At 36.7% G+C, this 19,910-nt stretch overlaps 2 protein-coding genes across 2 annotated transcripts; one reads left to right on the top strand and one right to left on the bottom strand.

Moving 5' to 3' along the window:
• Nucleotides 1–6,320: 6,320 nt before the first annotated feature.
• LOC133706645 (bidirectional sugar transporter SWEET6b-like) lies at nucleotides 6,321–8,052 on the bottom strand. The gene is made up of 6 exons (XM_062132185.1): nucleotides 8,010–8,052; nucleotides 7,814–7,850; nucleotides 7,013–7,229; nucleotides 6,751–6,930; nucleotides 6,537–6,659; nucleotides 6,321–6,452 (listed from the first exon to the last, which is right to left on the bottom strand). Exons 1-6 carry the CDS (start codon nucleotides 8,050–8,052, stop codon nucleotides 6,321–6,323), a joined length of 732 nt encoding a protein of 243 aa, XP_061988169.1.
• An 8,846-nt stretch (nucleotides 8,053–16,898) lies between these two features.
• On the top strand, nucleotides 16,899–19,874 carry LOC133726541 (homeobox-leucine zipper protein HAT5). Its single transcript, XM_062154110.1, has 4 exons — nucleotides 16,899–17,506; nucleotides 17,608–17,741; nucleotides 18,182–18,421; nucleotides 19,195–19,874. The coding sequence occupies exons 1-4, from the start codon at nucleotides 17,419–17,421 to the stop codon at nucleotides 19,672–19,674; spliced, it is 942 nt and encodes a 313-aa protein (XP_062010094.1). The 5' UTR covers nucleotides 16,899–17,418; the 3' UTR covers nucleotides 19,675–19,874.
• Nucleotides 19,875–19,910: the final 36 nt, after the last annotated feature.

Here is a 19,910-nt window from a genome sequence, read left to right as displayed (position 1 = left end):
TTCAAACCACCATCACCCTACCTTTTTTCAAAAAAAAAAAAAAAAAAAAAAAAACTTTTTTTTCAAAAACATTCGTATCCATCTTGAAACCCTTGAAAATCCAATCCTGCGAAAATCATGAATTCCTCAATGATGCAATCAGAGAAACAGGCTATGGGGAATTCGGTGACTACCGAATTTTCTGTTATGGCTCAACGCAAACAGGGTCCTCCAGGCTTCTCAAGACCTTCTCCACACCGTCCTTTAGGTAAACCAAATCCATATGCAAACAAAAGGTGCATTATCTGTGGGGAGTTAGGTCATAGCAAGGAGCGGTGCTATGAAGTGATTGGTTACCCTGATTGGTGGGACTTCACCAAGAAACCGCGAAAGAATCTGGGCAAGGCCGCTGTTGCTACTAAAGAGGAAGTTTACCTAGACAATGCCTCTGCTAATGAAGCGCAGTCAGGTATGAAGGGTAAGGTTACTTTTAATAGTACATGGATAATTGATACAGGTGCATCTGACCATATGACCAATGACCCAAGTCTTGTGAAAAACCTTAGACGTTCCCCTCAAGACGTTGTCTCTACTGCTGATGGTACTCCAACTCCGGTCACCGGAGAAGGTTCTATTGCTTTATCTGATACCTTAACCCTTGAATCTGTCTTAGTTGTTCCATCACTAGCTTATAATCTCCTGTCTGTTGGTCAAGTTATTTTAGCTCTTGCATGTATTGTGACCTTCTATCCGTCTTTCTGTGTGTTTCAGGACATTCTGACTCGACGGATTCTTGGTTATGGTGTTAGAAGGGGGAAATTATACTATCTGGATCTGACAGAGACTGGAAAGAAACAGAAGCATCTTTTGGGACAAGCTAATCAGATCAACGGGGTAGAGAATGCGAAGGAAGCTGTATGGTTATGGCATTGCCGTTTAGGTCATCTATCCTTTTGTTATCTTAAGAAGCTGCAACCTCAATTGTTTTCAGTTGTTAGTGATTTGGATTTCCACTGTAACATCTGTGAACTGGCCAAGAGTCACCGTATTTCATATTCACCAAGTCTTAATAAAAGTCCTGTTCCTTTTATGAAGATTCACTCCGATGTCTGGGGTCCTGCGAAAATTCCTTCTCTTTCTGGAGCTCAGTATTTTGTAACGTTTATTGATGATTGCACTCGCATGACATGGGTGTCATTACTGAAGAATAAGAGTGATGTATTTGGAATGTTTACCGAATTTCACAAAATGGTGGCAACTCAGTATCAACAATCCATCAGAGTGTTTCAGTCTGACAATGGTGGAGAGTTTGTGAATGGCCCTATGATTGAGTTTTGCCGGTCACATGGAATTCGTCATCAAACCTCTAATTCTTATACTTCTCAACAGAATGGTTTAGCAGAACGGAAGAACAGGCAGTTGATGGAAGTTGTTCGTGCTTCCTTATTTGGCATGAATGTACCTCGGTCCTATTGGGGAGAAGCAATAAAATCAGCAGCATATCTTATCAACCGTACTCCTTCACGGGTGATTGAGTTTCAGAATCCTCATCAGAAGCTTCATACACTTTTAACCATCCCTTCTATGCCTAATTTGGAGCCCCGAGTGTTTGGGTGCACAGCCTATGTTCATATTCCCAAGCCTCAACGCAGCAAGCTTGATCCCCGTGCTCGTAAGTGTATCTTTGTTGGTTATGCTGACTTCCATAAGGGTTATCGATGTTATTATCCCCTTACTGGCACTATACATGTCTCTCTTGATGTTGCTTTTCGTGAATCCGAGCCTTATTACTCAGGGGGAGCTTCTCAGTCTTCCCTTTAGGGAGAGAGAGGTTGTGAAGGGAATCCTCGTTCTATTATTGATTTTGATGTCTTTGAAGACTTGGAAAATTTGGAGGATAGATTTGAAGGTAGAAATTCGGAAACAGAAAATGCAGTTGCCGAACAGAGCATTGTAAATTCCGAAATAGATAGATTTGAAGGTAGAAATTTGGAAACAGAAAATGCAGTTGCCGAACAGAGCATTGTAAATTCCGAAATAGACAATGCGACTGCCGAACGAAGTGTTGCGAATTCCGAAACAGAAAATGCGACTGCCGAACAGAATGCGACTGCCGAACGAAATGTCGTGAATTCCGAAATAGGAAATGTAACTGCCGAACAGAGTGTTGTGAATTCCGAGACAGAAGAGACAACTTTTTTGGATAGTTTGAATCAAAATCAAGACATATCTGAAGCTCACACACAAGATATTTCCCCTTCTGCATCACCAACTGAAGATCCCGGTCAGAATGATCCACCTCAGGTACCCCTAAACTGTAATGAGTCTTCTGGGTTAGAAAGTGTCGAACCTAGGAAATCACAAAGGGTTACCAAGGGAATTCCTAAGAAACAATATGAACCAGATATCAAAGCCAAAGCTAAATACCCTATAGCTAATTTTATGTCTAACCATAGGATTTCTGGGTCACATGCACTTGTTGTTGATCAATTATCTACTGTATCTATTCCTAGTAACGTGCAGGATGCATTGACGGATCCAAAATGGACAAAGGCGATGAATGAAGAATTGGAAGTTCTTCAAAAGAATGCAACATGGGAGCTAGTACCTATGCCGGTTGGAAAGAAGACTGTAGGATGTCGTTGGGTATTTACTGTGAAGCTTAATGCAGATGGAACTATTAATAGATACAAGGCGAGGTTGGTTGCCAAAGGATATACACAACGCTATGGGATTGATTATGAGGAGACTTTTGCACCTGTGGCAAAGATTAATACTGTCCGGATTCTAATCTCACTTGCAGCAAACAAAGATTGGCCCTTGCACCAGTTTGATGTGAAGAATGCGTTTCTTAATGGGAATTTGGAAGAAGAAGTGTACATGGATGTGCCCCCAGGTGTTAAGAATTACCCAAGTGACGTTGGCAAGGTGTGTAAATTGAAGAAGTCTTTGTATGGCCTGAAGCAGTCTCCAAGAGCTTGGTTTGGAAGATTTTCAAAGTTCATGAAAGCCTTTGGATACAGACAGAGCAATTCTGACCATACCTTGTTCATCAAGCGCAAGAGTGGTAAGATTACAGCTCTTATTGTGCATGTTGATGACATGATTGTTACAGGGGATGATCCGAAAGAGATAAATGAATTGCAAAAGTATTTGTCAAAGGAGTTTGAAATGAAGGATCTGGGACAACTGAAGTATTTTTTGGGTATTGAAGTTGCAAGGTCTAAGAAGGGGATTTCACTTTCACAGAGGAAATATGTTCTTGATTTACTTGCTGAAACGGGGATGCTGGACTGCAGACCCATCGAGACACCCATTGAGATGAATCACGGACTTGCTATTTATCCTGATCAAGTTCCAACTGATAAAGGGAGGTATCAACGTCTTGTAGGAAGGTTGATTTATCTTTCACATACTAGACCTGATATTGCTTATGTTGTAAGTGTTGTTAGTCAATTTATGCATTGTCCTAGTGAAGAGCATATGGATGCAGTCTTTCGTATTTTGAAGTACTTGAAGATGGCGCCAGGTAAAGGGTTACTGTTTCAGAAAAAAGATGAATTGGAAGTTGTTGGGTACACAGATGCAGATTGGGCTGGTGATAAAACTGACAGACGTTCTACATCTGGGTACTTCACTTTTGTTGGAAGGAACCTTGTCACTTGGCGTAGCAAAAAGCAGAAAGTTGTTGCCAAATCAAGTGCAGAAGCTGAGTTCCGAGGTATGGCACACGGAGTCTGTGAAATGTTGTGGATTCGTAATGTCTTGAAAGACCTGGGATACAAGCTTAAAAAGCCTATAGATTTGCATTGTGATAATACAGCTGCCATTGAGATTGCACATAATCCAGTTCAGCATGATAGAACAAAGCATGTGGAGGTTGACCGCCATTTTATTAAAGAAAATCTTGACAGAAAGGTTATTCGCTTTCCATTTGTAAACTCAGAGGAGCAATTAGCTGATGTTCTTACTAAAGGAGTGTCCAGGAAGGTATTTGACAGCTCAGTTGACAAGTTGGGCATGATAGATATCTATGCACCAACTTGAGGGGGAGTGTAGAATCGCTGTAAATCTGTATGTAATTAGGTTTTTATTTAATTAGGATATCCTGTAATTATGGAAAGATTGTTTCCTATTAGAGTTAGACTACTCCTTTGTACTTGTATATATACCCTCATTGTGGGATGAATAGAATCATCGAATTAACCCTGAATTGAAGTATTCTTTTCTACTGAAGTGACATATCTGTTCCTAGCAGGGACACCGTAGAAGCATGCGCAGTAGGAGTGACACAAGTAGGGGAAGCATGTAAATTAACATGATCGGTTCTCTTGCAACAAAATCAATGATATCCTGATAATCAACACTACCTAATGAGCGAACGCGGATGCGCAGTATTAACACAGTAATAGGCAGCTCGGGGACAGCCACTTGAGCAAACTGAGTTATTTCCTCAAGAATCGCTGGCTGTTCTTCTAATGGAACACCTGCACTAAGAAGTAACCAGCCCATGTCCCTACTTGTTAAGTAATCAGGAGTGACCAAAACTCCTCTGCGACTTATCAAGGTACATTCATCATATGTAATTATGTATAGTTTGCAGGATCATCATGCCAAAAGCGGCTTTGCCTGTAGGAAAATATGTTAAGCTGCATATCCCGTACATCTTGGTGGCAATGTTGTTTGATATTGCCTTACTTGGCTCCTATATATATCCCTCCCTTCGGACATGCTTGAAGAACTGATATTAGAAGAAGAAAAACGGAGGTTAAATAACCTGTAGGAGTAGGTAAAGGAGTATCTTGGGTGTGTGTGTTTGGTGGGGTGGTAAGGCTTTGGTCTCATATATAAGAGGTCATGAGTTCGAGCCCCATCAAGGGTGGGAATGGGGTGGGGTTTAAAAAAAAAAAAAAAGGTAAAGGAGTATCTTGAAAAACTGATGTTAAAGAGTATCAATCAATCAGTAGTATGTTGTACTAGCTGAAGATGAAGAGGACTATAGCAAGCCCTAAATCGAAGCGGAGTACGTAAAGCCTATTTTCTATCAGGATTAGGAAAAGCTGCCTCCCTAAATCACTAAGGAGTACAGGGGAAAAAAAAAAAAACAATCAATCAAAAATGTCATAACGACCCGAATTCATATTGAATCCAAAGTCTTTAGTTACTTTAGGCAGATGTGGTGTAGCCACAGTCCCGGCCTTTCGGGCCCAATTGGTCCACTTGCACAATATTTTTTACTTTTTTATTTCTATCTCATATTTTTAATTTAGTTTTAAAAAAAAAAGGACGAATACTTTTTAATTTCATTCTTAGCTATAATATTAGACCAAAAAACAAAAAATCCTTAGCTATAATAATAAAAGTTTGATGATTTTTTATTTTATCCTTAGCTATAATAAAATAAAAGGAAAAATGATTTTGAATTTCAGATCAAACTAAATGTGTATTTCCACTTGCATATTTGTTTAGTTTAGAAATAGAAACCAAATGTGTATTACAGAAACACAAATGTACTATTTTAACAAAATTTACAGGTTGTTTGCACCTCTAGAAATTTTATTTGTTTTCACAACTTTTCCCCAGCCAAATTTTATTTGATTCCAACCTATCTATACCGTCTCTTACATTCTTTATGATGTGATGGTTTTCAAATCTTCCTACCTCCATAGATTTGCTAAGAGCCTCATTTGTTGATATATATTTGGTTTAGTTTAGAAACCAAATGTGTATCACAAAAGTACTCTCTCTTTCAGCAGTCGGACTACTGAATCAATGATCTCTTGCAATCGAATCGATGATATCCTGATAGTCAACATTACTCACTTAGCTCACACTCACTGATGAGTGATGACTGATCAAGCTCGATCTAATAACCAGCTCGTCATTTTTTTCATCATACAACTATACTTCTGGATGATCATACATTCATATAAGGAGCGAGTTTGCCTGGAAGCTCCTGTATTGGTAGTTGATACAGCCCTACAGGTCGTCTTGTGAATCCTTGTTGCTCAGAAATATGTCCCTATTTATTTATTTATTTAATTTTTTAAGATAGTTGCAAAACTTGAGGAGTGCGAGAAACATGTCAATGACAGGGTGATCATAAAATAACATTTAATTGGAAAAAGAATGAAATGAACATCGCCAAAAAAGCATGAAATTCTCAATATCAATACGTGCAGCTCAATTACTTGAGCTGCATAAAGCAAATTCATATTTACACATACTTTCAAAACCAGAAAAATTGATCCCAAAAAGATAAAAAGCAAAATAGTACTTGTTTAATATGAAAACTAAACAAAAGCCAAAACTTTCAAAGCAATTAGATGGATCCGCGATAATTAGACATTAGTAGAAAGTTGCACTTCATTAGTAGGCTTGCTAGAAGGGTCTTCTTTTGGTGTAGTTTTGTAGTATTTTGCATACACTATCAATTGAATTGCTCCAGCAATTGCACCGAGACCGTTGCTAATCTACATTATTAATTAAATAAACATATGTTAAATAATAAAGTTAATCAGAACGTTAAAATTGATCACTAAGAGTGAAACAATTACCAAAATGAAGTAGTCCACTTTTCCAATAAGAGCATATGCAGTCCAACAACAACCATTCAGAAAATTGGCCAATGAGAGAAGGAATGGCATGTATTTCACACTCTTCGTTTTGATGACTTTTCTCTGTTAAAAGTTAAAATCAAGACGGTAAGTTAATAAATTGTGAGTTACTATACAATAGCAAAATAAATTTACAAAAAGAAGTATTACATACCACAATGAACAGAGGAGAGCTATACATGATAACATTGAAAACATCACAGATAATACCAACTACGACAGCCCGCAGAGGTCGATTCATCACCATCTTATGCTCAGATATTGTCAACATAGTTGCAACCACAATAGCCGCAAAGAAAACAAATTCACATACTAAGTATGTGGTAACCTTTTTCTATAAGAAGGAAAGTGAAATATTAAATATTGGATTGAATACAACTAGACTCAAATTGTGTAAATCAGTCATGTATGCATACCCGTCCTTTTGCTGGAACATAAAGGAAGAATATAGCAAGATATATAAGCTCTATTACTAGCCCAGCTCCATTAATGGTGACAACTAAAATACTGTTTGGATTGACGAATGGCATTCCGTAATAACACCAAAACAAACAGTTTAACACTGTAGCAAGGTAAGGTTTTGGATCGAAAGCTTCCACATCTTTCTTTCTCCATATTTGTAAGAACGTAGGACTGCATGCCAAGAATAAAAAGCACAATTTATCCAAAGCATTAAAGTTGGTAGATGTGATGCAAACCATAATCAATTTAACTGATAATCAACAATTGAGCAACCAAATTATAGGTTCATATTTAGCATATATATCAATTGTACATATTACACAGCATTATACTGGCTACATTTTACACAAAATCATCCACAACAACAAATTGCTGAATTTCAGTTATTATGGAAAAATGATACTTATGCGCAAAACAACGAAATTGAATTATGCGCAAAACCCTAGAATCACAATATTTGATTAAGAAGTCTATGGAGGAACTAATTAATCACAAAGATTACAAGACCGTATACCACTATGAATGTCAATCAATTTCATCCCCATATCTCATGCCCTAAACGGGAAGGTTTAATACAATCTTATTCCATTTATCACCAAGTAACAAAACATACGAACTATAGATAAGTGGAACATAATCACCAATCACTAAGAAAATTCACAAAAACACGTTAGATAATCACATAGTTCATATGCTTTATATTCTGGAACATCAATAACAAGTTAAGCGTGATAGAGAGAGCCAGAGAGGTTTACACTGGGGAAAGAAAAAGCCCGGCAGAGATGACATTTCCTGCGCACAGAGAAATTAAACAAACGAAATCAACAAACTGCTCCTAGCCATTATTTGAACCTGCTCTACTATTAATTATAAGAGCCATGGGAGAGATTAAGAGAGAAAAATGGTATATGAACGAGGGTTTAGAAGCAGAGAAGAGCACTGAGAACGTACCAATCACACCGACCACGAACCTAGCAGTAGCTGCGTACCCCATCTTTGCAAGCAGAATGAAAAAGAAAATATGAATGAAATAACAGAGATATCGAGTATTGATTAATGTCGATATTTATAATAGACTTATCCGTCTCCAAATGAAACTCTATATCTGGGAGTTTATCTCTAATATGATTATCTGGTCTAGTAATGGTGGGATTCGGATGTATTTGGTGTGTATGAGTTATATGATTATCTGGAGGCACCATCCACGTTTGCCAATTAATCCGGTCATACTAATTAATATATAATTACAAAAGTTAGACTTGGTGAATAATCTAGCCTTATTTTGGTATGAGTTAACAGCTATTATATTCATGGTACGTTATCAGAGTTTAAGTTGGTTTCCTATTGAGCTAATTGTTTTCTATATGAAGTGAAATACTCATTCATCCATTTATGATAAAGAATTAAGATTAACGAGGTAATTAATACGTATGAACACGTAATTCATGTTTATTTCTGTTATCCATATATATTCGGATATTAAGGACTAATTGTAAGCGTGACCACCACGGTCACAATTACGGTTGATGATGTACGGAGGATTTCAAGGATAGTTTGAGAAGTTAGAGGTCGGCACTGACAGAAGCTCCCATTGCCAGCAAGCGTAAGCAGAACAAACCCTAGCTACGCAGTCCTCATCAACTTCTCGAAATTGCAGAGAGGTCCCACCAGATTATGGTGTTTGCCATCGACCTGCATTTCTGTATGTTCTTCTAAATGTATGGTTATAATATAATGGAGTTCTCTCTCTCTTTTGCTCCAGCACTATTACCGGCCTTACCGGCATTGAGAGGCTGGAAAATTGTACTTCATTGTTCCAGTAGAGGTTGAATTGTAGTAAGAAATGAATCCCCCTTTACTGAAGTGAATTCCTTTAAATAAATATCTGGAATGGATGGATTTAGATTCTCTCCCAACCTTGTAATCTTATCCTATATCAAATTTAAGAAGAAATATCCAGATCGGTTTACATTCTCTCCTAAAATTAAATGACAAAAATTCTAGATATCCCACATCGATCATAATTTCTTTTTTGAGAAGTATCAGATCTCATCATTTTAGGAAAGGGCTCATGACCAAATGCTCAAATTTGGCCAACAAATGTCCATTTACTCCACTAAAAGATTTGTGTGCATATTACTTCATTTAAAGGTAAAAAGACAAGTTTGGTCTCCGAATAATTAAAAAATCATTGGAAATTTCGCCATAGTCTATCTCTCGTTCTATTTCGGAAGGTAGCCCAACAGCCCCATTTCGAGATCGATCTCTTTGATATTTTTTTTAAGTCAAAATATGAAATAAAAGGCCTATAAGAAAATTAGCATTCCGACAACCCGGCGCTCCTACAATAAAGATTAGTGCAACAACTTGCAAAAACTGATTCAAAATCAAACATATTCAGTTTCACTACAGCTTGATTGTTTGATGATCTAAACGGCCATTGTCATGTTCCAAATCAATATGGGCACGTTTACTTACTTGGAAGGAAAGGGAATGATTACGGGGGAAAAACATTCCTGCGTTTACTAACACATAAAGGAATCGGAATGATTCCGGGTAAAAGAATTCCTGCGTTTACTAACACATGAAGGAATCGGAATGGATGTAGGTCCCACCTCCTTATCAGGAATCGATTCCTGAATACTCAGGAATTCGATTACGAAGGGGGAAGATGGGTTTAGGAATCATTCCTCCAGAATCAATACCGATTCCTTTCTTCTCCCATTCCACTTGTTTCCGATTCATGATTATTTTCCATTCCAAGTAAGTAAACGTGCCATATATTTGCCTATATAGCAATCTTTAGCAGTAAATACCATTCAAATTCTTGCTGAGGGCTCCAATTGGTAGAACATAATCTCACCCCCGTAATTTGGGATATCTGTTTTGGAAGAAGAATTTATGCCATGTTTACTTATTTGGAATGGAAAAAGTCATGAATCAGAGATAATGGGAATGGAAGAATGAAGAAATCGGTATGGGAATGATTCCTAAACCCATAGCCCCCCTTGGTTATCAAACTAAAGACAGTGTTTACTTATCTGAAATGAGAATGGAAATGAATTCGGGAGTATGAGAGTTCATGCGTTTACTAACATATAAAGGTATTGGAATGGGTGTCAGTCTCACCTCATTATCAAGAATCAATTCTTGAATAACCGGTAATTTGATAAACAATGGGGGGTATGGGTTTAGGAATCATTCCCCATACATATTTCTTCCTTCTTCCATTTCCAATAAGTAAACCTGCCATAAGGGTTATTCAGGAATCAATTCATGATAATGAGGTGGGACCCACATCCATTCCAATATTTTTATATCTCTACTCTAATAGGCCAAAATTTGGCGTCAAAGGATTCACTAAATTTTGATTTGCCATAAATGCCCTTTACAATAAAAATAAAAACTCACAATAAAATAATCTCAAATGGTTATTATGGTAATCTACAAAAAGATAAAAGATTTAAAATTGAGGAAGTGGGTGAGATAGAAAACTTTTACGTTGTCCTCCTTTCAACAATAACACGTGCATTGCACGGGTAATAAATGCAGGAACTCTCATACTCTGGAATCATTAATTTCATTTCCATTTCAGATAAGTAAACGTGCCCTTTCGAAGAATTAAATGGATAATTCTTAGTTTCACTCCTAAGATAAACATGCTCATTCACCCATCTCCTAGATAGCCAATGATGTATTAAAATAAAACACCCAATTTCAATCTATTCTAAATTTCTAATTAAACCCTTTAATTAACACTCCACCTGCAACCTTGAAATTTAGTTTTGGCTATGGGACCAAACTGATGACCATACGACTTTGAATTTCGCGCATTGGACTCATGTCATTGAAAAGAACAAGGGTTAGTATTTGAAGAGAAAGGAAAGGGCGTTAGATCTTGATTTGAATGCCAAAGGGTAAGAGCATGTGAGGGAGAAGAAACATGTAAATAGGTTGGTGCAAAATGAGAGCAACTTAACTAAATCAGGAACCCGGTACTAGAGCAACTTGAAGAGGTTCCCTATAATTTATGTATTATAGGGAACCAAAAGTCAAAGTTTTAGCATTTTTTTCTTCTCCAACTCCAACAGGGGCAACAGATTCCTTATTTAACAGAAATCTCTAAAATCTCTATAATTTTTCCTTAAAGTTTTAGAGATTGCTGTAAATTTAGAGAATTTAGTTTTCTCTTTCCTCACTATCCCTAAAATAGGGATAGTTATAGGGAATCTGTTAGAGCAAAATAGACTTATTTTTCCCTAAAATAGAGAAAAATCAAAATATGGGGAAGTTATTGGAGTTGCTCTTAATTACTCGACTATTTGGGTTTTATGAATGATAGAATATATGGTAATCGTGAGTGTTGAAGTTAATTTTTTTTTTTCTATAATAAAAGTACAAGTGTGTCCAAACATAATTAGCTAATTAAGAGAGGGGTAAATGAACGGGTTTACCTAAGGAGTGAACCTAAGAATTATCCTTTATCATCTGAAATCTAGATTAAATAATAAATATAGTTGAAATTGCATGGTCGACAATCAACGTTCACAAAGACGATGACACAAAACATATCTCAAAAGCATTGTTCCTTCTCAGGTGCCTGGTGCCCTTCTCCTTTTACGTAGCTTTCCGACTTCTCTATCAATCCCCATTAAGCTCCATCCCCTTCCCCAAGCTAACTTATTCACCAAATTCATTCTCCCTCGATATCGATCCCCACTTTCTGTTAAAGCCAAGTAGCAGGAGGAGGACGACGATTGGACCAACTTAAAGTTCAAATCTCCAATATATCCATGATTCTAGTCAAAAGATACCACCCCATTTAGTGTATTGCCTTACCAACGAAGCAATTATACCACAAAAGCAACCACCCAAAAACCCCCATCCCTGAAAAGAAAGAGAGATAAAGAATTGATACCTTTTTTTAACGTCTGGAAGTGAATCATTAACATATAAATATTTTTCTTTGATGGTATATAACAACGTAGACATAAAGATGAATAAAACTAAATATGTCATTTTTATCATGAAGAAATTTGTAAACCTACAGGTGATAGTGTACTCAAACGAATTTTTGGTTAACCATGTAAGAATTTTACTTTTTGTGATTTGTTAGATAATGAGCGCTGTCTGTTTATAAAATGTTCTGAATAGACTATTAAATTTGTGTTACAATCATACAAAAACCGCATTTCAATCTTAGTCTTGTTCAATAGAAAAAATTTGGAACTCCATCACTACTCTAAAATCCAACTAAAGGGGGTGGATCTATCTTGCCCTATTATTTATTTGGGGGACTTTTTTTTTTTTTTTTTCCAATAAAAATATTTGGGGGACTTAATATATGCACTTGTTTCAAAGGTTTGACTTTCAAATTCTTATTTGATAGGGTTTGTGCCTAAAAATCTATACTAATCTTATCCACTGTGATGATGACTTGAACTTGGTCGAAGAGTGAGCTTCTGAAGCTTGAATTGAGGGGCTTCTTCTTTCCCCTTATTGCCCACTCCAACATACATAATCTAACTATAGTATTACGGTACCTGGTGTACATAATCTGGAAAAGACACATTAATTATCTGCCACATTATTTCACACATTAGAGATAAATACACACAGTTAATCTACAATGTATAGATAGTCAACTCAGCCAAGTCCATTAAAAAAGAATAAAGTAGTGATAATGGGCTGTTTCCTTGATTCCATTACGTGATGAAGAGAATAAAAGCTGATCAAATCGTACTTCAACATTTTTCGTATATATATAATTTGATGATAAAATTGTACGTTAATTGTTTCCCATGCATCTTGCATATATAAGAAAACAGATTCTTAATTAGGACTTGTTATCTTCTGGGAAGAAGTGAATCACATTCCTTCTCAAGGTGGGAAGTGTTTTTTATAATTTTCTTTTCTGATTCCCTTTTTTCTTCTTCTTCTTCTTCTTCTTCTTAATTAAATGGAAGATTACAGATATTCCCACATTGCAAGCCAATGGTAGACAACTGGCCAACACATGGAAAGTGGGCATTTCTCTAACTAATCTGTTTTGTTTCTTTAAATCAATAGTACTTTAAATTGTTCAATATTGTAAATATATTAATTAGATCTCTAGCTACTTTAGAACAGGATTAATGATAATGAATAAATGATCTAATAATGATCTAATAATCAATGGAAGATGCAGCTGACACATGCAACCTCCATCATTTTCTCATTACACATCACATGCATGCCTTGATCGCGCGATCTAGATAATCCCAATAAGTCAATGTTGTTTAAAATTGCCAATCAATTATAAGTGGCTGGCATAAAGGAAATTTCCTGCAATTTGATCAAATTAAACAAAATGCCCATGACTATCTCTTTTATTTTTGTTTATGTGCTTTTGTTTAATCAAAGATCACGATTAACGTAGAATTAGAGGTTTGAAGCATTAAATTGTGAGGGTCTGCAAGGGAGGCTAGCGATTAACAGTGGATATGTTCACGCACACACAGGCAATATCAACGGTGCATGTGCATGATAAGACAGGCTCACCGTGTGCATGTCTATGTTCATTTAAAAGAGGTTAACGGTGCTTGTGTGTAGTGATGTTAATGGTATCCATACAAACAGTGCCAAATATGCTCTTGTAAGCGAGGCTAACAATGCCTATGCAAGCGAGGGTAATGGTGCCTTCACAAGCGAGATTAAGTACACAGCAAAATATGTATGTATTTTTTATCAGTGGAAACTAACTCCAGAACTTTTAACTAGAACCAAAAAAAAATATTTGTCTAAAACTCACCAAAAATTGTGGACTATAGAACACAGTTTTTTTAGCTAAAACTAAAACTCTTTCACTTTTAGATTTTAATTTTCAAGTAATTAGAGAACTGACGAAACTAAAAAATCTTCACTCAATTCTTTTTATGATTTTTTAAGTTAAGTCATAAACCAAAAATATTATTAAAACAAATTAAACTGAAATTTTTTGATCCGTCCACTTAGAACAACTCCTAAAAATCATACTTTATCAATAAGCAGGAACATGTTTGGTAAGATAAATTAATGAGGAAAAAAAAAACCCCAAAGTATATATGTTTTCTTAAAAGTATTGTTTTGTGCTTAGCTTTTTCTAGTTAGCTTGCTATTTCCTTTATCTCCACTAGAAAATTAAAGAAAAGCTTTTGATTCTTCGGGTCCCATAACTACATGGTTCTCCTCTAAGTGCAGTTGCTAAAGGCCATGACAACGATATATAGGAAAGAGAGACTGATTAGAGAAAAGAGTCGATCTAGGGTTTACTATTCCCTGTACGTAGTACATATCCTATTTTTCTTTGTCCTGCGATCTCCTAATCTCCTATATATCTAATTTTTAATATTCATCTTATTCTCAAGGGTTTACTTTCATGTACATATATTTAAACACAGTAATCTTATATCATTATATGTTACAATCAATGAAAACAAAGAGAATGGTACTGTGGCACCATGGAACTATTGAAAACTTCTTAATCAAGTGCTTCATGAGTGCGTGGCACAAACACTAAAATATATGGTGTGGCCACCTTGTATTGTATATGGCTATATGTTATATTTATGTGAGTGTGACTGCGTCACTTAGAGAAGAGAATAGTAGCTAAGCTATATATATAACTCTTTTAGTAGTGTTTGAGATCACAAGTCATGTCTACATGAACCCCACCATTTCGAATATAATCCATGCCTCCATTCCACTCCCACTCACTCATCACCGAGATACCTTTGGTTTTCCTGGCCTCCCCTTTTGTTTCTTCGTTTTGGACATTATTGGTTTATAGGTTACAGGCTTACAGCTACTTAGCATAACACTAAACACTTGTTTTGTGGATTTGCAACCACATCAAATAACACTATAAGAACAAAAGGTTTTGATCAAACTTTTTGTATACTTGTACTTCTAATGATTAAGAGTGTTTATCCCTAAGATTTGTGCCTTAAAATTTTTCTTGTTCAAGACTCAAGAGTCATTTTTTCTCTGTTCATCATAACTTAAACGGAAGCTTGTTCAATTACCAATTGAGATAAAAATAAAAATAAAAGTTCTCATATGAGCTCATGTACACGTGTCAATTCTTTTAAAGAGTGTGTTTGGATGAGAGAAAAAATGGTGGAATTTAATTGAAAGTGAGGATTTCATAATTCCTACAAGCTAATTCCTTCGTTTGGCATTATCAGATTGGAAATTTTAAATTTCTCCGTGGAAAAAAATGAAGGAATTCATCATTTAAATTCCCCACTTCAATTTCCACCAAAATAGGTGTCATTTACGAATTCCTTTGCAATATTCAATTTTCATTTCCAAAACAAGGTTTTTTTCTATTTTATTTTTTTATTTGTCTTAAAATTTCTTAATTTATTACCCATTTCAAATCCTAAATGGATACAACCAAACAACAGAAATTGTAATTAATGGAATTTTAGATTGATGGAGTTAAAGATTCTATCATTTATAAATTCCTATGGATTTCATAATTTTTTCATCCAAACGCACCTAGTCGTTTATTTTAAAAAAAATTTGAGGTTGAAATGAAATCTTAGATTAATGAGTTATAATATTGATCATCTTTTGTAAATTCTTTTTTTTTTCTTTTTTGAAATACAATATCAATAGTTAGTTTCATTGAGAAATGACACCAACATAGACCAAGGCAAAAGCTAAACTAACAATAACATGTCCATTAATGAAGTAACTTTAAGACAAAAAAAACCTCCACTAACAATCGATGGCTCAGAACGAAGAAATCCGGCCAACTAAGAAGGCCATACGGTACGTGAGACTTTATCGTATCAACGGACCACCGTTGATCTTATATTAGTTTTTACCCACAACAGTCCTTACGAAGAAGACAACCAAACCTAGCTAAGAGCGACTTCCCTAGCTATATATGTCCACGTCCCCATAATCAACCAAATGAATGAGGTAAGAAACCAACTATAGAGAGACTTTTCTATCTTGTTGACGATTTAATTACTTCGATCACATTCATGGTCACAGATCAACTCTCAGCTTTTCTGAATCGCAAAACAAATCCCCAAAGATAAAAAGAAACAGTCCAAGAAACGAAAGGTAATATTGAGATGCTCCATTAGCAACTAGATATCCAAATTGGAGTTGCAGAGACAAATCTGGCAGGATCAAAATCAATATATTTCAAGAAGAAAGAAACACAGAGAATCCGAACCGTTTATCACAACACAATTCCGTGATCTGGATCCGACAATTCCTCGACCACCAAGCATGGGCACATATTATACACTCTGGCTGGCTGCTGGCAGCCAATCCTCATCTGGGATCACCCCATATGAACAAATTAAAAAGTGGGCCCTTTGACAATTTCAGACCCATATTACTAAAATTAACCATACATAAAATAAGAGGACGGGTGATGAGTTTCCGTGACTAATTATTTACTTTTGAAATTGAGGGTGAGATGTGCTCTCTATATCTTACGCTTTTAAACAATTAATATCATCTAATCTCTTATTTAATTAAAAAAAAATCTAAAAATCTCAAGTACTAATTATTCTCTCCTCCATTTTCAATAAAACTTTGCTTTGTCGTTTCTTGTAAAGTGACAAAAGCTGAAACAGACGTTTTGTCATATAACGATATAGAAATAGAAATATTTTTAGACCATCAAAAAATACTTGGCAATCGTTATCTACACCGCAGTACGTCCAACCCTAATAAAAATTCTACTTGAATTACCAAACTGTCTCATGAAAAGCTGTAGCTGTTAGTCAATTTCAAAGGATTGTTTGGTCATTTGGGACGCATGGCACCAATATAAATGGCGTTGGAGTCACCTCTCTCAACTTTAGCTGCAAAAAACACCTAGAAACAACACTCGTTTTTTCCAGCTCTCTCTCTCTCTCTCGCTCGCCGGATTTATAAGCTCCGGTTACCTTCACATCCAAACTTTTCTGTCTTTCATGGAGGTTTGGTGCTTGAGATTCAAACAAGTACAAGCCTAATACTGGTCAAAACCATCTTCTAAGTTTGCAGTATACCTCCGGCGGACTTGACGTTGTTTTCACCGGAGTTTGGATCCCGGAGCTGGAAAAAATCAGTGGTGGTCTGATGGGATTTTGTATCTGTCCGTTGGAGACTCCGGCGAGGTTACTTTGGAGCACCAGTTTCTTCCGCCACAAGATTATGATCTTCTAATAGTTTTCATCCCACACCCCCAAAATATTACGTATTCTGAAAGAAATCCCCCGCCCCCAGCACTTTTCAACCAGTACCGACGGCGAGTGACTTCACGCGCCCGCCGGTCCACCAGAATTTTTCAAGAGGAGATCAAGGTAAGTAGAAGAGTTTTGTAAAGACGATGGAGCCAGGCCGTCTTTTCTTTGAGCCTCAGCAAGGTGGTGGCGGCAACATGTTGTTCCTCGGGAGTGGTGATCACGTTTTCCGAGGTAAGTAAGAATATTAAGGTGTTCAATTTTGATTCACTTATGAAATTCAACGATGAAAAACAATCTATATATGAATTAATTTTTGTTTTGGAAATAATTAGGGCCGAGATCGATAATTGGCATGGAGGAAACTTCGAGGAGGCGATCGTTTTTCAGCACGCAAGATGAATTGTACGAGGAGGAATATTACGACGAGCAGATGCCAGAGAAGAAGCGCCGCCTCACGGCCGAGCAGGTCTCCGGCCGCCACCTTATTTTCCTTTCTTTTATATACTTCAGCCTTAAACTTCACTATCGAACTATCTGTCTAAGATTATATTCCTTCACGCTAAGTGAGTGTTTGTGTCTTGGTCTAATCGAATATGCATGGACTTTGGTTCTAAGTTTGAAAAATATTCCCATGTGAATTGTGCTACATATGGCATATTCATCTTTATCATGAGCATAAATTCATTTCATTTTCCTTATCTCTATAAAAGTTTCCATTTTGGTTTTACCCTAGTGGGAATCTGATTGTAGTAGTTTTCACATCGTTTCGGACCCATTAAACTAGCTTGTAATCTTGTATCTACCCAACTTTGTTCGATTTGTCTTCCTTTTATGTTTGACTTGCAGTCAAATCAGATCAGATCGGATCGGAATATTGATTCTGATTTTTGATATTTCATTTATTAGGTGCATCTGCTGGAGAAGAGCTTTGAGACAGATAACAAACTGGAGCCGGATCGGAAGACGCAGCTGGCCAAGAAGCTAGGGCTGCAGCCAAGACAGGTGGCTGTGTGGTTCCAGAATCGTAGGGCTCGCTGGAAGACAAAGCAGCTTGAGCGCGATTATGATGTTCTAAAAGCCTCTTATGACTCCCTTTTGGCTAACAATGATTCTATCCTCAAGGAGAATCAGAAGCTCAAATCCGAGGTATATATTACTCAGTCACCAATTTTCATACTCATACCTACCAATTGATTCATGATTTTCTTAACTAGTTAAGATGATCGGTTTTAATAAAGCTATTTATTTTAGCAACTCCACTGTGCAATCCTCTTGGTACCATATATAGTATGTGCTTTGCCATAGTAAGTAACTTAATACAATATAAAAATAATGAGAGAGATCCTTCTTTTGAAGAACAAGTCATCCACAAAGGTTAATTCATCATCATAAAAACAATGAGAAAGCACTTCTTGGGATGAATATGTAGTCGGCAAAGATTATTTCATCATAATAATACTAATGAGAAAACACTTCAGACGAAAAATCGTTGAAAATGGTTAATTCATCATAAAAAATAATTACATATTTTTTATATGTAAACTGCGTTGCTGTGATATTTTTGTCTTGCATGCTAATGTTGGTCACAGATTCACAATCACCTGGTAATTTGATTCAATCAAAACTCTTTGTAAATATTATACTACTGTAGTGGACACCTAGGACAGCTGGTGTTTGTGGTCCTATTTAATTCCATCTAAATAGCATCTGTTCTGAAGAACCCCACCTTGAATTTTAATAAGCACTTTCAGAGTTACAGACCGAATATACTCGGCTATACTTCATATTATTTATCCCTTGACTCTTTGTTTTGTTTTAACGATATGATATGGAAATCATTAGTGTTTAAGGAAGTGACTTCGGTTGCTAGGAGTTGATGCCTCATTGGATACACTAATTTAGTTTAATAATTAATACAGGTGGTCGCCATAACTGAGAAACTTGAAGCTAAAGATCAGGAGGAAAAAGGAGCAGCATTTGCAGGTGATCATCATCATCATCATCATCATGAGAAGCGACTCCCTGGTCATCTTCTTCCAGGTGAGAAAGAGATGATCACGGATGTCAATGTTCCAATGAGCCTCCAGTTCGACGTGAAGGTTGAGGATCGCCTGAGCTCCGGGAGCGGCGCTTCGGCCGTGGTGGACGAGGAAGGCCCTCAGCACGTGGACAGCGGTGACTCGTATTTCCCAAGTAGCTCTGACGTCCACAATTATCCTCCTCATCCTCCACATGATCATCACCACTGCATGGGGCTAGTAGGTGGGGTCCACTCGGAGGACGATGGCGGCGATGACGGTCAGAGTTACTTCTCTGATGTGTTTGCCGCCGCCGCCGCAGAGCAGCAGCAGCAGCAGCCGGAGGAGGGCGTGTCGATGGGTTGGTGGGTGTGGTCCTAAAATGTTTTCCATCTCTAATTCAAAGAATTGAGTTGCTATTTTCCTTCCCTGATGTATCTATATGTAGATGCTTAATCGGAGCAATTAAGCTGATTGTTCAACTATTACGAACACAAATGTAAAGTGCATGCAGCTTAGTGAGGGCCTCAGATACTATATAATCTGAGCGATAAATAAAAATCAATGTATTCTGTTCGGTATATGATGTCCAGTTTCAACATGTTTTTGCAATATGC

Source organism: Rosa rugosa, chromosome 1, assembly GCF_958449725.1.
Source record: "Rosa rugosa chromosome 1, drRosRugo1.1, whole genome shotgun sequence".
NCBI classification, from domain to species: domain Eukaryota; kingdom Viridiplantae; phylum Streptophyta; class Magnoliopsida; order Rosales; family Rosaceae; genus Rosa; species Rosa rugosa.
The sequence above is the reverse complement of the archived record's forward strand: the minus strand, read 5'-3'. Positions and strand labels throughout refer to the sequence as shown.

What these genes read in the sequence shown, in the direction of transcription:
- LOC133706645 (XM_062132185.1), bottom strand. Translation starts at nt 8,052, where the DNA reads ATGGGGTACGCAGCTACTGCTAGGTTCGTGGTCGGTGTGATTG. An exon ending in GTTCGTGGTCGGTGTGATTG is followed by an intron (nt 7,851 to 8,009) that starts GTACGTTCTCAG and finishes CTCTGTGCGCAG; the next exon opens with GAAATGTCATCTCTGCCGGG. An exon ending in GCTCTCCTCTGTTCATTGTG is followed by an intron (nt 6,660 to 6,750) that starts GTATGTAATACT and finishes AACTTTTAACAG; the next exon opens with AGAAAAGTCATCAAAACGAA.
- LOC133726541 (XM_062154110.1), top strand. Translation starts at nt 17,419, where the DNA reads ATGGAGCCAGGCCGTCTTTTCTTTGAGCCTCAGCAAGGTGGTGGCGGC. An exon ending in TGGTGATCACGTTTTCCGAG is followed by an intron (nt 17,507 to 17,607) that starts GTAAGTAAGAAT and finishes GGAAATAATTAG; the next exon opens with GGCCGAGATCGATAATTGGC. An exon ending in ATCAGAAGCTCAAATCCGAG is followed by an intron (nt 18,422 to 19,194) that starts GTATATATTACT and finishes TAATTAATACAG; the next exon opens with GTGGTCGCCATAACTGAGAA.